Genomic DNA, 18,016 nt, shown 5'->3' with positions numbered 1-18,016 from the left:
TTATTATCTGGAAAAAATAATTCCTTATCGGGTGACTTTTTAAAATAAGCACTCCATCATCTTCCAAGCTAATTTTGAATACATGGAATCTAATTACAAAATGTAATGAAATTGTTTAAAATGTACTAATACAATAGTGGGAAAAATCAATCAAAGTAAATATAAAATTAAATACTTTTACAAAGTTAGGATAGCATTTAAAATTATCTTGTGCAGTAAAATTAAATTATATTGATGATTTTTAAAATTAGTACCAAAAAAGTCCTGAAAAATTAATAGGGTAGTTCTCATATATGCTCACACAAAAATTAAAAGAACACCGGTTTTTAAAATAAAAGCAAAAATCACCATGCTCTAACATTATAAGCGCAAATTTAGATAAATTATAGTAAAGTTCAGTTTTGATCTGAAATTTCTGAAACTGCTGGCATTGAACTCAGGTCATATTTCAGATGTGCATTTATGTTAGCTATTATTCTTTTTTAGTAGCTATTGCACACACACATAAATTTAAAATATTAATAACATATCCATAAAGTGACATTTTGATTTATACTTCTTAGTTTTTTACCACAAGTAGAAAAACAAACAAACAAACAAACAAACAAAACACTGAGCCATGCTTTGGTGAGCACAGGATATATTTTCTCTTTTCTGACAAAGTGAGAAAACATACATGCTAAACCCAGCATTCTGATAAATTTCTCACAGTGATACGTAGGAAGGAAGGAAGGAAGGAAGGAAGGAAGGAAGGAAGGAAGGAAGGAAGGAAGGAAGGAAGGAAGGGGAAGGAAAGAAGGAAAGAAGGAAAGAAGGCAAGAGGGAAGGGAGAAAGCAAAATTTGTTCAATACATTTCTGTTTTAAGAACAGGCAGTAAATTAATTATTAATTTAGATGGTAGGTGGTATTTGAAAACTCTACTCCTTCCATTCACTTTAGTAATAAAATACTGGCTGTAGCAGAGTTGGGATGAAATGATCCCTAGAAGTTTTTAGAGATAAAAATACGAATTGCTGTTATTCTATATATTATATACATTATACATATATATATTTACACATGTGTATCTATAAATATGGACCACTAACATAAACAGGCTAGTATGGAAACAAATATAAAGCTTTGCATGAAAATGTAAGAGAATTGAAAGTATGGATTTCAAAACAGTGATCTTTTTATTTTGGAATACCTTGGAATTATACAAATCGTGTGATAAGATATAACAGAATTTTGTTGATTTTTATAGTTTTAAAGTTCCCATAATCATGATTTATTGAATTTTTTATATAACTATGGATTTTGACAATTTAGTTCTTAAACGATGTCATTGTCTTCCTAGGTGAAGGATATAAGATAAATGCTCTTAAGAATCATATTTGAGGTTGAATTCCAAAGCATAACCTAGCAATATCATACCGTGACCTTCATCGCTTACCCTTCTTACTTCTCACAGGGGTAAAATCAAGCTGGAGACATCAAGAATGCAGCTCTGGTGTTTTTTAATCAGCCAGAGGCTCGTGCCACCACTATTACCCAGGTTACCCAAGCAAGTTGTACATGTACAATCACTTTCTAAGTGAATTTTGACTGGCCTGCATGCTATTCAGCTCTGTTCCTTCCCCTGCCATGGCAAGGAAGTGCTAGACATCCCAGCTGCTCTCTGCTGAGTCGTGTGACACCTCACAGCATGGTCAGGCAAGGCGGGCAGTCCAACATCATATCTGATTCTGCTAATGAGTTTTCCAGTTTCGTCTTTTAAGACTTTTAAAAGCAGTAATTGCATGCTCATAGGATTTATATCTATTTTAAAACATTATAGGAATGTGTAAAGTTCATATAGTCAAGAACTTGAGAGCATGCATTCTTTTTTTTCTCTCTGCTTTTATTTCATTAAAATAAGATCACAACAGTTTGGTTGTTGATTCAGCCTTTATAAGTATTAATAAATTGTATTACCAAAATGAGCCTCACAGGGTTTTTTGATAGTGCTACATTTTCAGGTCATTATATTCAGACCTGTGAAAACAATTTTCAACTCATGCACTCCAGATGGAAATGTCTGCTTTCATGTTTTTGGGGGGAAAGGCTCTGTTACAAAACTGAGTAGGGAGATCACAAATTTTTGGATATGAAGGGCCATAGTCTGTATGCATTTGGGCACCATATATCTTGGATTTTCATATAGTTTAGGGAAGTTGTTAAGTAATGTGTCTGAAAAACCGTAAGTGATACCTGCAAAGTAATTAAAAGAAGGAAAGCATCACGATATGGGTTAGGAAAATTTCATTGCATCTTGATCATTATATAATTGGTTCAGTGTACCCATTTAAAAAAAAATTCCCCTGATCTGCATTAATTTTCCCTAAATATTCTACCCAGAACTGAGCAGACAAAAAAAGGGACTAGGAAAATGTCCTACTTTTGACTATTATTAATTATAGTTTCATGAGTAGTAAAGGGCATCTTCCAAAATTACTGTAGGTTTGTGGATTAATGAAATCTTTAGTTTATTCTCTTGACTAAATTTTCTCCTTTTGATATCATTGCTTACTGGAAGCTCAGCCTAAGTGAGGATTCTGGGAGGGTAATTACAAAGCAAAAGTGAAAAGTTCATGAATATTGGCAGTTTTCAAGGCTTTTGGTGAAAAAGATTAAGTAGAGTTTGGGGTTGTCTCTAGGTTTAATTTATACATACTCTCATCTTCTTTAGGAACAACTGAGAATTAATAGAATGCAACAAATTCAGAAATAAAATTATTAATGAAAAATAGTAAAAAAAATACAGTCCCTGGTGATTTATGTAATTTTTACTTAGCAATAATTTTTTAGTCACACTCTTTGTGAAACTGAATTTGAGGCAACTCAGAGAGGCACAGAAAGGTGTGTGAATGGTCATTTAAAATCTATCTCAACCTGTAGAGAACTATTTTGGTGCTTTAGTGAGTACACTTTTGCTGAAATAATACTCAGTTAAGGCTGGTTTAAATGGCAATTTTTGTAGATCTTCTTAAGACAAACCAGCTTTTTCGTTTGCCTTCTTGATACCCCTTTCCCTTATTCTTCAACTACCACATAATTATTTTCAGTTTAATATATTATGTTCTTATTAAGGCTATTTTAAAATAAAAGGAGCACCAGGGGTGTTGCACACTTAAAATATTTCTAGGTCAAACCAAATAGAGGTGGTTTACATTTTTAAACATTTGCTAAGTGGTCCAGAAGAAAGGACTGTTGGTTGTAGTTGTACTCTTCCTGTCTTGGACAAGAAGCCGAATGGCTTCGCTGTGTGGCTACATGTTCTTCAAGTGAAACATCGTAGGTCAAGATACGGATATGCATATCCAAAAGATCAGACTAAGGCCCTAGTACGTATCTATTTGGTCATACACACAATATATGCATACTATGTGTGTATGTATACATACAATGCATGTAGGACCAAAAGAGTTTCCTTTTCTATTTTGCAAGACAAAACCCAGAAGTTTTGAGATCAATGGCTAGATTTTAAAGGCAATCTGTAATGGCTGAATCTTTTATTTTTGCCTCTTGAATCATACGGCAGTTCGTGAGAGTCAAACATGTGATACTGATTGAAAATAAGTGAAATGTGAGCGCATTTCAGTGGAAGTAGGCCAGTTGCTAACATTCTCTTCTATCTCTGAAAGTTAAATTGCATTATGTAATTGGATAAAAATCAAGAGCAATATTCATCATAAGGGGGAATTTCTATGTAAGTTCATGCTATTAGGGGGAAAACATGGTCTCGTGGCCTTTTGGGGTGCTGATTCTGTCATTTCTTCTGAGTGGTATTTGCAGTTAACCTTTTTGAAAACTTTCCAATCTGGTACCATGTCTTTGTGGACATGGTTCTTGGATCGGTGTGTGGCTTCCACAGCATTGCGCCGGGCTTCTGCTGCAGCCGGGCATGTTTTTGCGGCTGAATTAGGCCGGGGGAATGTTGCATCTTCAAACCTGCTTTCCAGTCTGCATTTGTAGAGCATAAATCATCATCCCTCTGTAGATTCCGTAGTTTCTACAAGGGATGGAAGAATCTAACTTTAAGTGCCATAAAATATTGCAGGGGTAGGAAGAAAATAGTACAAGAAAACAAGTCTGAGCTTGTACTATGCCGCTTAATATGGAAGCTTTCTATTGTTATGCCTATTGCCTAAATATATTTCTCTAACTACTTTAGAACAAATATAACTTTTGTTATTTGGTATAGTCATCAAGTTCCTTAATGTGGAAATTTTCATTTCAAGTTTCTTTGCTTTTTTTTTTTTAATATCATTTTAGTATCACAGCTATGGCAATATAAAGAAAGTAAGTTATTCTTTGCATTTATCATCAGTCACTTGCTTTAAAATCAGTTACATGCTTTGAAATAAGTCATTTTGGTATGCCTATGATAAAATGTATCACAAACTACCTTTATCATCTTATGAATGTCAAACTGTTAAGATTATGTAGATAGTATTATATCAATGTATAGATTTTTAAATGCTTAAGTAATTTTCAAGGGTATAAATTAATGGTTTAAAAATACAGCAGTAAAATTCTTTATGTATCCAAATCATAGCAGGAAGCATATTATAATTGATAAGTTGTCATAACTTAATGACAGCCTAAGCTTTAATTTATAAATATAAGTAAATGTACAACTTTTAAAATTTATGTAGTTGATATAATATTTTTATAATTTCATAGAATAAAATGTACATGTTTTCCTATGACAAAATTGTGGTCTATGAAGATTATACTATGAATAAGCCTGATTCTTCAACTTAGGACAAATTAACTTTACGGTGTAGGAAAGGAGCCTCCCAGAAAATATTTTTTAGTAAAATGAACACTAAGCTACCAACTATCTTTTAAGCTTTGGTGCATGAGGGTCTACAAGTCTCCGTCTGAACATTCCTTAAGGAGCTTTCCAGATTGTAACTTTAAAGAGCTTATCATTCAAATCGGGAAAACTCCTGGATAACAGTGAAGCAATTCTCCATGTAAAATGGGTTTTGTTTGTTTGAGAAGAGAAGACATGCAGAATTCTTTCCTTGTTTGTTTTCAAAAGATATGTCATGACTGACTCATTATGCCAGGCAGACAGAGACGAACTCACTACTGACCCTCTCTACTTTACAGTTTTTGAATGCATACTTTATATAGCCATTTAGAAAATTAAAATTATTTATATCCAAACATGTTGACCACATTCACCAATATTTGTAATCGAAAGAGAGTCCCACCACAAAAATATATACAGATGTCAATAATTAGTAAAGAGTAGATTCAGTTGTCATTAAGATTAGCAGCTACCATTATTTGTGCTGTGAAATGTTTGCTTTAAATATTTGTATTTAAATATAAGACACCTAAATAATATATGGCAGATAATTATAATGCAAAACAATAAACATCTCACAATTATATTAGCAGTGGTAAAATGAGAAGTGAAGGGTGAGTATATTTTCTAAAGTTTTCAAATGGAAAATTGTATGTGTATTTGTGTGTGTGTGTGTGTGTGTGTGTGTATACATATATACTTATTAATTTCTTCTCTCAGATTTCCTTATTAAATCTGATAAAGTCAGAATTTTTGAATTGTCTGCCAAACTTTTAGAGAAACGGTTTGGAAATATGTGTTTTTATCACTAAATATTGCTAATTAAATAATTCCTAATCATTATGAAAAATGCATTTTCTGATACATTAAATAGATTTCTGTCAAGGCCATGATTAGTCCTATATCAAAATGGAGAGATGAAATTATCTAACTACTATAATTCTCTCTGTAAGAGTAATAAAAAAATGCAATCATTCATTTATTCACTCTTCATAAACTCAACAACACTATTTAGTGTCTATGCTATGCTTGGATCTTTTGGTATATATATGTGTGTGTGCGTGTGTAACATTTTTGGTATATATGTTTATGTATGTGTACATAAATATGTAACTATACACATATTTAATTTATATATATATATATATATATTTATGAGACTATTTATCATAACTATTCAAAACAAACAGATGTAACATACAAAATGTCTATAAAATTTAGTGTGGAGAAACCATTCATGAAAGAAAGGATTCATGCTGTAGGTGGACCATAACCGGGCTCAGAAGAAATTACTGAGCTTGGATTGGCCTAGAAGAAACACATAAAGCTTTTTATGACTAATCCCCGAGAAATTGGTTTCTTACTGTTTTTATATATGCAGTTATATTATCATATATGCAATTATGATATTATTGCTGCCACTCATTAAATGCCATAGTGTTCAAACCATTAAACAACCAGTGAAATTGGAAGGAAAGAGTTAGTTGCTGAGTGGAAACAATTATCCAGTATTTCTGCTGCAATTCTATCCAACAATAACTTTCTTAGGATTTTCTTAAAAGAATAAAGACACCCTGGCTATAAGAAGCAAAAAAATCCTGGGAGAAGAAAATATGTCTTGGCTTTTCACCTCTCCAAAAATGAGAGGAATTTAATGGTAACTTCTTGTACTATAATGATCCTATGAACCATCAGCCAAAAATGATGTACCACACTGTACCATACTCCACACTAAGAGGCATTTTATTATAAAACCATATTTTGACTTAAAGTAATTTTTATAATATATTTAGTTGCACCTGGTTAACCTCACCTTTCAAGAAACATCACAGAAAGTTATCATCTGGATACCACTCTTCAATTAGTTCACATTATAAAATATTAAACTACATTTGCATTATGATTTCAATAAATCAAGAATTCTGAGCCATATTTCCTCCAATATGTCCTATCTTTAGGGAGTCATTTAAGCATTTGTCAATAACACATTGACTCCTTCAGAAGCAGAGTGACCCTACCACGTGGCTACTAAAGTTAATTGAGGCTTTGAAACCATTAACATGTCCATGTGCTGTTCTTTCATTCTAAAAGCTTTGCATTTCCTAGGTTGTGTTGTATATCATGTCTTTGCAGCTGGTGTCATAAAGCATTGTACATCCATACTGTCTTCCTGAGTGATCTCAGAGTACCTATTAGACATTTATTCTTGTAACACTGAAGTGGCTCGTCCTAGTCCTGTGGCATGTCACAATGATTTATTTAATGGAAAAATTCACAGCCTGATCACATGCTGAATTAAGAATGTGCTCCTAATAAGTCTATCCAGATTCTGGACAATGCCATTTATGGAGAAATTTCTATTTAGAATTCTTTGGCAAGTATTGAATCCATTTAAGCAATTCAGAGAAAGAGAGAGACAGAGACAGAGACAGAGAGACAGACAGAGAGAGACAGAGAAAGAGAGACAGAGAGAGAGAAACAGAGACAGAGACAGAGAGAGACAGAGAGAGACAGAGAAAGACAGAGAGAGATCCATCATTTTTCTTCTAGTAAAGTAAGATGAAAATTATGTAAGCCAGAGAAAAATATAGCTCAAAATTGAAGTATAATGACTGTGAGTAATGTTAATGATCCATTTTTCCTTTCTAAAATTACAGAAACATGGACAGTAGTTACAGACAATTGGTAATGTTCTTTGCCCTCTGAAAATTTCCATTGGGAAAGGTAGAAATTACAATTTGATCTGATGCATTTTAATTAATATAGTCAGTAGTGGATGTCAGTATACCAAACTTTTATCAAACTGTTCTTGAACTTGCCTTAGTCTTAATGTGTTAAATTATTTTCATATGGCATTCTTATATAGAGACGATAGAACAGTTCATCAGTATAGTCCATCCTTTCCAAATCACCCACATCGAAAGCTGTCTAAACATTTTTTTTGTCTGAACCAGGTGATGAGTTATGTTGTTCTGAATAGTAGGACTTTAATGATGTTAAATTATTATGCATAATTATCAGTAATGTTAGTAGAATCAAATGCAATCATTACCATTTTTTCACACTATGACAGAGCGTTTGCTCCAAATTAACTGAATAATAGGGAAGAAAAATTACATCTTTGCAATGGGGTTTTGTTTCCAGAAATTAAATGCAACCAGCTCATCAGAAGGAAGCACAGTTGATGTAGCCCCACCCCGAGAAGGTGAACAGGCTGAAACTGAACCCGAGGAAGACCTTAAACCAGAAGCTTGTTTTACTGAAGGTAAACAAGCTCTCGTATGATTAAATGTAATCTCCCATTTCTTTATAGAGACTGACCATTTGAAGGAAATATTTCAAACAAATGGTGAAGGCATGTGTATCTTTGTTTTTCTCTATTCTTAGAGAAATGTTAATTCCTCTATATTTCCATATTATACTATAGCAGTGACTGTACCGGCACAATTAAGATGAATTGACATGTCTTTTTTTTGTTTTGTTTTTAGTCCTCCAGAATGTGGAGAAGTTAATGCTATGAGATAAATGGCATTCTGGAATGTCATCTTATTGATACAGCAGTCCCTTCAGACCTCATTGTCAATGTGGTGATCTGATTTATAGATACTGCAATAATTACACGCCACCCCTTACAGTTTCAAATGTGGTTAATTTGTGCTGTGAACCTGAGCTATTTGGGGATGTGCATGGGTTGTAGAGCTTTGGCAGGGAGGACAGTAGTTCTCACAGTGACCAATACAGCCTCTTGCATACAAACCAATAAAGATTTGCTGACTCAATGTGATTGGCTTTAATCCAGTGAATAGAAGCTCAGAGTTAGAGTGGATGGAAGTCAGAAATATCATGAAAGCAAAGAAGGGGAAGACAAAGGAATCGAGACACTGACTGACAAAATGAGTCATAGGTGTAACTACAAAAGGCACTGAGGCTAAAAGTAAATTAGCTTGGAAAAACTGATAGTGGCTGATACCTGGGGAGACGGGGATGCTCTGTGCATGAAAGGGAGGGAGGAAAAATCCAGGGTCACATCAAAAAATGAATAAACAATTCAAACATGTGGTTTATCCCCAAACCTGAGAAGTGTTCTTGGACCCTATTTCTATCAATGACCTTGAGGCAAAGAGAGATCCTAACGAGTATTCCAGGAAGAAACCATTTATACTCAAGCAACTCTTGGTAAAGTAATTCCTTAAATTCTAGATAGCTGGCTGAATATCTAAGTCTGAGATTGATTCATTATACGGAAAGGATGCTGAAGATGACTAGAGAATGGAGAAACCAGTTACCCGATTAAATGATCTGAGCCTGACGTGGGGAGGGAGCAACGAAGTTTATTTTTTCCTAAGGGTAAAGTACATTTTTCTAATGTATTATATTTAATCTTGTCTTTTAGGATGTATTAAAAAGTTTCCATTCTGTCAAGTAAGTATAGAAGAAGGCAAAGGAAAGGTGTGGTGGCATCTTCGGAAAACCTGCTACAGCATTGTTGAGCACAACTGGTTTGAGACGTTCATTGTCTTCATGATCCTTCTTAGTAGTGGTGCTTTGGTAAGTGAAATGCATATTGGCAAGAATCAGGTTCTAGTAAAATAGCTTATTCTCCAAAAATGCCAGAAGCACACACTGAGTTTAAGAAGCAAATGAGGAGGTATGTGTGCCTTGCAGTGCTTGGCTCCCAGGAATTCTGCAAAATTCAGTGCAGAATAAATCAGGACGGTGAAGAGCCAGATGGAATTTCTCGTCTGGTGTTTATCTAACAGATGTTTTCCTCACTGAGAAAACCATTTACAGAGACATTCTGTAACTATGCTACCTTCCATGTCAAATACCATCCAGTTCTCCCTAATTATCATATTAGCATTTATGGACTAAAAGTATACTTGTTTTCTTTATGTCTAATCAATTTATTCTTTCAAAATAAGCCAAATCATTCAGATAATCATTCGAGGCTACGTTGGAATAGGCCAAGTCTCTCCCTCATTAACAAAAATTCTAGTTATTTTTTGAATTTATATTACTTCTCTTAAAGCATGTCTTTGTAGCCATAATTGAAATAGAGATTTTGGGGTGAGAGGCAGGGGAAAAAATCCATACTAAATCAGTAAAGATACTGACATTTCTTTAACAACACTTTCCATTAGTTTTAGTCTTTAAATTTTGACTGATGTTCAGTGCTTGTCAGATATTAGCTAATATTTATCAAATTATTGCTTTGTGATCAGTATTACATTAAGAATTTTATAAGTATTTGGGGAAGGCAAGCCATTTAAGTAAAACAAAAGCATTCTTCATTCACAGGCATTTGAAGATATATACATTGAACAACGAAAGACTATCAAAACCATGTTAGAATATGCTGACAAAGTCTTCACTTATATATTCATCCTGGAAATGCTTCTCAAATGGGTAGCTTATGGATTTCAAACCTATTTCACCAATGCCTGGTGCTGGCTAGATTTCTTGATCGTCGATGTAAGTACACTGAGTGATTTCTATAAAATTATTTTTAAGAGGCAAATTTGACAGTAAGCTAGTTTCATTAACGATGACACAATTATGCAGTTATCTTGTAAAAAATATAATAAATGCAAAAATGAGAAAAGACTCATGGAAAAGAGTAGACAAGGTCCTAAAAATGTGGACAGTGGTAAAACAAAACACAGAAAGAGTGGTTCTATGTCACAAGAAGATAGCTCTTCTGTCTCTGAAAGTTAAGGACCTCAAGTTAAGGAATAGCTAAAAAAAAAAAAATCAGTATTAATTGACAGATCTAAGCATTTATTAACAGTTCAGTAAAAAAAAATATCAAGGAAGTAAAATGAAGACAAATTTGAGGACAGAAATTGTGAGAACTGATCTTTAATCCTTTACGTGTTATTAAATAGTGTTAAAATAACCTATACTGTATTCATTCAGCCACATACCCACAGACAGTAAAATGCACTTCTCTTCTTAAATCAGTAGTTAGCCCAGTAGCTAATCAGATATTTACCATGCAGAGAGTTAGGTGTAAGAGCCCTGCACTGAATCTGATTACCCTGGGTGAGTAGTCATGGGAGTGCTGCCAAAAATGGGATCTGTCTGACTCGCAGACTTTTTTTATTCTTAGCAATTTAGAGGCACTGGGGCAAAATGACAGTCACCTGGTTCTTTGCCACCTGTGATACTCCATTGCACAAGGCCTCATAGCCTTCCAATAAAACAAGGTGCTTTAAGCACCTCTAGCTGTTTCCTAGCAATCATAAAGAACTTTATTTTTAGCTCTAACATTTGCCACTATGAATCAATGATTGTGGTATGTGTCCATTCATTCCTCTTATCATTTTTGACAAGTGCGGGTCTATCTAAATTCTATTCCTCTTTCTCCCACACATACATACTCATTATTCTATAACCAAAATGCGTTTAACTCTTTGAATTGAGAAGAAATCTGCTGCCATGTCACTTTTAATAGATCACAAATGACTTTCAATTTCTATGGCTGGTCTTTAGTGAATAATAGAGATGACTTTCAATATTATCCTCAAAAGCTACTCATAAAGGGAAGTTTAATATTCTCATATTCTGCAGCTGGAGTGAATCTTAAAGAATAACTAGCATTTATCCTAGACAATATTCTAAAGTGTTGATTCTAAATTGAAGCCTCAGTTTAAAGAATTATCCAAAAATAGCACAACTACTTTAAAACAAAGCTAAGAATAGTGCACAAATTTCCCAATTCTCAATTCAGTGCTCCTTTACCCCACTAATTTCTTATCTAACTGGTACAAATGTAGTATTAATTTTTCGTCAAATTGGCTTTAGGATTTAGCATCCATAATCTCCAGCTTCTCCCTGAAATGATGAAACACTAAATGCATTTAGGAATCTTCTCTGATTCAAAAGGATTTCATCATGTATAAAGATCATTTTAAATGTAATAGAAATTCTCGAGAAAACTGAAATGTACTGAATATTTACATTTACTGAAATTTACATTCACTGAAATACTACATTGCACTTTTAGTATTTCCATGTATTTCACCCATATAGAAGATATGAATATAATGCAAAATCTCTCAAGAGTAGGGGCTTGTATCATGTTTGTATCCTTAGACACCTGATATGGACATGTATCTATCCAGTTTTCCCAACACCATCGATTGAATAGACAGTCTTTACCTAACTGTATGTTCCTGCCTCCTTTGTCACAGCTTAAATGACCATGTAGGCATGGATTTATTTCTGGACTCTCTATTCTGTTCTTTTGATCTATAGGTCTGTTTTCATGCCAGTATCATGCTGTTTTGATTATTACCATATAGCATTTAGTATAGTTTGATATCAGGTAGTGTGATACCTCCAATTTTGTTCTTCTTTCTCAAAATTGCTGTGGCCATTCAGGGTTTTTGTGGTTCCAAATAAATTTTAAGATTATTTGTTCTAGTTCTGCAAAAAATGCCATTGGTAATTTTGATAAGGATTGCACTGAATCTATAGATTGCTTTGAGTAAGCTGACAGTTTAATGATATTAATTCTTCCTATCCATGAGCACAATGTATGCTTCCATTTGTATCTTCTTCGATTTCTTTCTTCAGTGTCTTATAGTTTTCCAACTACAGGTCTTTTACCTCCTTGATTAAATTTATTCCTAGGTTGTTTTTTTTTATTTGTTTGTTTTATGCAATTGTAAATGGAATTGCGTTCTTAAATTCTCTTTCTGACAGTTTATTATTGGCATATAAAAATGCAACTGATTTTGAAATATTAATTTTGTATCCTGATATTTTACTGAATTCATTTATTAGTTTTAATAGATTTTGGTAGAATCTTTAGGGTTGTCTTTATATATAGTATCATGTCATCTGCAAATAATGACAGTTTTACTTCTTCCTTTCCAATTTGGATGCCTTTCATTTTTCTTGTCTGAAAAGATCATGACTTTTAGGACAAAGAGATTTTAAGTCTTTAATTCTGTTATTTCCTAAAACCCCAACCCATATTTCTAAATGCTTCCTAGATAATACCTACGGATGCTTCTCTCAATGCAGACGAGAGAAGCATCGTAGGTATTATCTAGGAAGCATTAGATAATACCTAATCTTATCTAATGATAAGATAGATAGATATCTGAGTACATTCATTGTCTCTGCCCTCCAATCACACATTCTTCCAAATTCTCTGTTTAGTCTGAAGGTGGTATATCTACAAAGCTAAACCAAATGTCATCTTTAGGCTATTCCTTCTCTACCACTCCTGACAACCACTCAATCAGCAAAATTCTCCATGTTACCAACTAAAAAATGAACTGGGTCTGGACCCTCCTCATCAACACCCGCATCATTATGACTAACTGGACCAAGCAATGGCTTAATCAGGGTTCTCCATGCCTCCAGTTATAACTTTGTTAAATGCCTCCCTTAGAAAGCTCCCCATGGCTCTTTGTCTTCTTAAAGGCCATCCCATGGGATACCATACCAACTTATCAGCTAGGATTCTAAAGGCAGATAAGGATTTTCATGTATGATATTAATAATACATGATATTAATAACTAGCCTTTGTCATAATTCATTTATTCTTCACAACCACCAAGACATCTATTGTTATGATCTCGATTTTATAGATGAGGAAATTGAGACAGAGTAGTTACTTAGCTGCTAAGTGACTATCTAACATATGTGTATTATGTAAAATATCAAAAACAATTCCTATTTTCCCCCCAAAAAAAACAATTAAACCTCAGGATAGATTCATAATTACATACCCAATAAAGATGAATACTTTTCCAGTAGTGTACTTGATTAAAGATGATGCATCCATAAATAAAATACTGTGATTTGTCTTTTCAGCATAAAAAACATATAGTGTTATTTTGCTCTAATCATCTTGAAATTATTGAATTATAGAATTCCAGACAAGGAGGTAAACTTAGAAATTACCTGGTTCAAAGTCCCCATTTAAAAAAATGGTGTTTGTAATTTAAATTGCTGTATACCCCATGGCTCTGTGGACCACACAGCCATCTGCAGTGATGTACCAGCAGAATTTACTCATCCATTCCCCAAGGGATGAACACTTAGATTATCTTCGGCCTCCCACTGCCATATACCACACACACACACACACACACACAATGGCGTAATGACCAATATGTTTGCTATTATACATGTATAGCTGGTAAACATGGTGAATTTTCTAATCATGTACCAAGTTCAAGACAAATAAACTGTAAAAGCCTAAGACAGAAGTAGAAGCATGTCAAAGGCAAAGAGACAGTCCTTGAGTTACAAACTCCCCTTACATAAAAATGAATTCTCTTTCCTGACCAATATTGCATAGAAACTATTTTGCATCTCAGACACTGGATATCCTTCATTCCCTTCCTGCCGTGAACCTTACCCATCCCAGCTGTCCAAACCCACCATCTGCAGTATCCTCAGTGTCCCGTCATCACCAATAGCCCCTTGCCACCACTTCCATGGCAGCTTTGTACCTGGTCCTCACCATTACCTGTCCCCATTGTAGCAACGGCCTAGCAGATAGGAAAGAGGACTGTTTTAGAGTGGCATGGGGGAGGTGTGCACCTAGCAATCTGAAGGACCAAGTGCCCTTGCACGAAGAAATACTGAGTTAGTCCACATGCTATTTAAACCCTATGGTACAGTTAATGGAAAATCCTCAATTGCACGATGTGTTGAAGAGGCTTTTGTGGTCTCACAGGTGTCACAACATGGATTATTATTTCTGTGTTCTGACTTCTGAAGCAGAGATAGATTTTACTCTGTAAGCTGTGATGGTGTGCTATTCCATTCTGCTCTCCTGCAGGGCTGGAGAGAGGTGGATGATGGGACTCGAAAGTGCTCACCTTTCCTGTATAGAGACTTCCAATCGATTCTGTTTTCAGTGCCATCTGTCACCCCAATTTTAGGGGAACCTGGTGCCTCTAGGTCCAGAGCCTTTTGACAGTTCATTGGAACAGTTTGACTTCTTGGGTTCCTGTTGCATCGGCTTTGCTGAGGAAGTAATCACTTCTGTGTTCTCCATAGTCCAGAATTTGTGGTCTTTTCCCACCTTCTCTGTTTGTAGTCCTTTGTTTTCCTGCTAGTTGAGTTCCAATAGGACGTTTAAATAAATGTGTTGTTCAAGCAAATAAAGAAAAATTTGGAGAAAATCGATATGTTATACTATTTGGTTACTGACCTTTTTGTCACTGATTTGTAGTTCTTTTTAGAGTAAAGAAATTCGCTATTTTGTCATAAGTGGTATGACTATTTTTTCCTATTAAGAGTTTTTGTCTCTGTTTTTTTGTTATATGGAAATTTTTCATATTGATGTATTCAAATTTATCAGTCTTCTTTTTCTTCTTAATTTTTCCCATGCTTATGAAGACCATTTTCCTTCAAGAATATTATTTTTTATCACTTAAATATTTTCTCATATTTTTTCCAGTTTTATAATTTGAGTTTTGTTTCTTCATCCATTTTTATTTAATGTTTTAATTTCTGATCAATCTGGAACTTATTTTGGTGTAAGGAGTGAGGTGAGGCTCCAATATTATTTTCCTCACAATTGTTTCTCATTTTAATTGTTCTTTTTACCTCTCATTTAAAATGCTACTCCTACCTACATGCTAACTCTCAGTAGGTCTTGGGTCTAATTTACATTCATTTTGTTTCATTCATTTCTCTTTTCTACTAAATGACAGTTTTTAATTATTGCAGATTTGTAATTGGTTTTAATATAAGATGGAATTTGTCCTCTCTGATTGCTCTTCTTCTTAAAACAATGTCAGATTATTTTATTCTTTTTTCTTTTAATATTTAAACATTTGTGTAGTTCCAAAAGACACACAAATTGTAAAAAAAAAAAAAAAAGAGAGAAAAATATATTTGTACTTAAAGCAATTATATCATTGTTTGCAATAGTTTTCATTTTATTCCCTTGGTTTTCTTTTGAGGTCAACAATAATATATCTACAAATAATGACTTTTTCCATTTTAAAAAATTCTTATAGCTCTTATTTCTTTTTCCAGAAAGTTTTAAATAGTAATGTTTAGTCTTGGGCATATTCTTTTATTTCTGTTTTTAACGGGAATGCTTCTAGATTTTACCATAAAAAAATTATACGAACTTTTGGATTGAAATGTATGATTTGAATGTATGGAGGTGATAATATGGTTTTAATCTTTTAACTGTTTATATTGAACTTAAACACTCACCTTTAGCCATTTTTAAGGGAAATAAATTCATATCACTTGGTTCATTAACAAGTCACAGGACTTCCAGGGTCTTCGTCAGAACCATAAATCCCTTTTGCTTTATTCTTTTCCTTCTCAGTCTCAGCTGTCACAGGAATGTTGAAAAATGTGGATGACAACTAAACCGCTTCTGAAACATCTAGCACAGACAGTTTCATACAGTAGTATTTGCTGTGTAGTGAGGCATCAAGAATCATGTAAATGTGTACTAAAAATTCAGTTTTGGCAAAAGGTTTCTGTTATATTAGGTTGGTGCAAAAGTAATTGCAGTTTCTGCAATACTTTTAACCTTTTAAACTGCAAAACTTTTGCACCAACCTAATCATTTTATATATTAGCAAGTGTGCCTTTCATGTTTGGCACAACAGTGATGAAGATTAAAACACTATGTATTTAAAGGTTGAGGACAAAGTTGCTGAGGTGGAAAACATTGGACTTGAAAACAGAAGACCTAACTTCCTAGTTATGAGTTTGCCCCTTGCTACTTTTTCTTGGACTAGTGACTAGTCATTTGATTACTCTGAGACAGAGATAATGAGTGAAAAAGATCACTGTAAATTGTAAAGCAGCCTACCAATATAGGAATTATTTTCAAATTTTAAGTATATTGCAAATCTAAATTACTTATTTCAAAATTGCCTTTAAAGCATATTAAGTTTTTCACAATAGTTGTCTCAATAAAATCAGTTTTTGTGCTACATAAAATAACATGAGCTCCATTAAAAGAAGGGCGATTCACTAATGTTCAGATTCTCTAGAAACACACAGAAATCCCCCACTGTGGGGTGATTATATGCAAACGGTACCTCCCACCCTCTGAACCCACAACTTCCTATCCTTCCAGTACCTTCTAGTTCTGGCTATTATCCTTTCAAAGCATGAGCTTCCTTACTTTAAGGTCTTGATAAATTTGCAGCCATTTACCTTTAAACAAAGGACTTGGGTGGGAGGATGAGGGAAGTCTTCAGAAAGCAGCTCCAGAAATATAAAGAAGATGTTAATGCCTCTTGAGGCAAAGGAGCCCAGAATATAGAAGCCTGTACATTCTCTAATAACCTCTCCCATCTTTCCAATCTTCTGTGGCAGCAAATACTAGACAGAAATGAATAGCTCAATAAATTATCCTGTCACTACTCAATTTTAACTTCAAGTCATTTATTTTTCTGTTCAATTTTGTAAGATGTATGCTAAATTAAACAAGGAGGGGACAGTGGCTCCATTTGCCATGGAAGCCTTGGTTCTGGTTTTGGTGTCACCCTTCATACTTTGTGTTCTTGGTCAGATCATTGTTTTCATCTGACCTCACAGGATTATTGGGGGGATTCATTTAGATCCATGTTCAACAGCCCTTTTCACAAGAAATTAAGCCCTAGTGCCCTTAAGCCACCCAATGGATATAATGAATTAATTTCTTTCCTATGCATCAAGGAAGGCACTGAGAAGATAATCACTCAAGTCATTTTTATTTTTATTTTGTAGTTCAGATGAGAAACATATTTTTTATGATGGATGCAAAGGTTAAGATATGATTTTTAAGTCAGATAACTTGGGTTCAAGCCCCAAATCCATCTTTTTGCTTTTGGGGGAATAGTTGGGGGAGGAGCCTGGAGGTGATGCAAATTCCACCAGTAAATAGTCAAAAGTACCTAATTCTTTAGATTTATCTGCGTAAGGCACTTAGAACAGAACCTTAACACATAGCAAACCTTCAATAAGTATTATGTTGAAAGCAAGTCAAAGCAAATAAAGTATATTCCACAAAAAAAGACATGTCTTCTTTAATCTTTTACATATTTAAGTAAAATTTAACATGTGTGTAAATATTAGAAAGATGTGGTATCACCCTGCATGAGAGATGTATATTCTAAAGCATAAGTCCAACAGTTTGGGTAAAAATTTCTTTATTATTATGAAACTAGAACACAGTCCAATG

General features: G+C 34.0%; 1 protein-coding gene across 8 annotated transcripts in view; it reads left to right on the top strand.

Annotated features, from left to right (window-relative positions):
• The window catches only part of SCN3A (sodium voltage-gated channel alpha subunit 3), a 106,817-nt gene that overhangs the window by 76,888 nt on the left and 11,913 nt on the right, over window positions 1–18,016 (top strand). For all 8 annotated transcript variants that reach the window (XM_081050887.1, XM_081050885.1, XM_081050886.1 and 5 more), the window contains 3 exons: window positions 7,989–8,109; window positions 9,238–9,392; window positions 10,143–10,316. In XM_081050887.1, the coding sequence (XP_080907013.1) occupies window positions 7,989–8,109; window positions 9,238–9,392; window positions 10,143–10,316 (450 nt within the window). The remainder of the gene's footprint in view (window positions 1–7,988; window positions 8,110–9,237; window positions 9,393–10,142; window positions 10,317–18,016) is intronic.

This window comes from Rhinolophus hipposideros (genome assembly GCF_964194185.1).
Source record: "Rhinolophus hipposideros genome assembly, chromosome: 6".
NCBI lineage: Eukaryota > Metazoa > Chordata > Mammalia > Chiroptera > Rhinolophidae > Rhinolophus > Rhinolophus hipposideros.
This window is presented reverse-complemented; position numbering and strand designations above follow the sequence as displayed.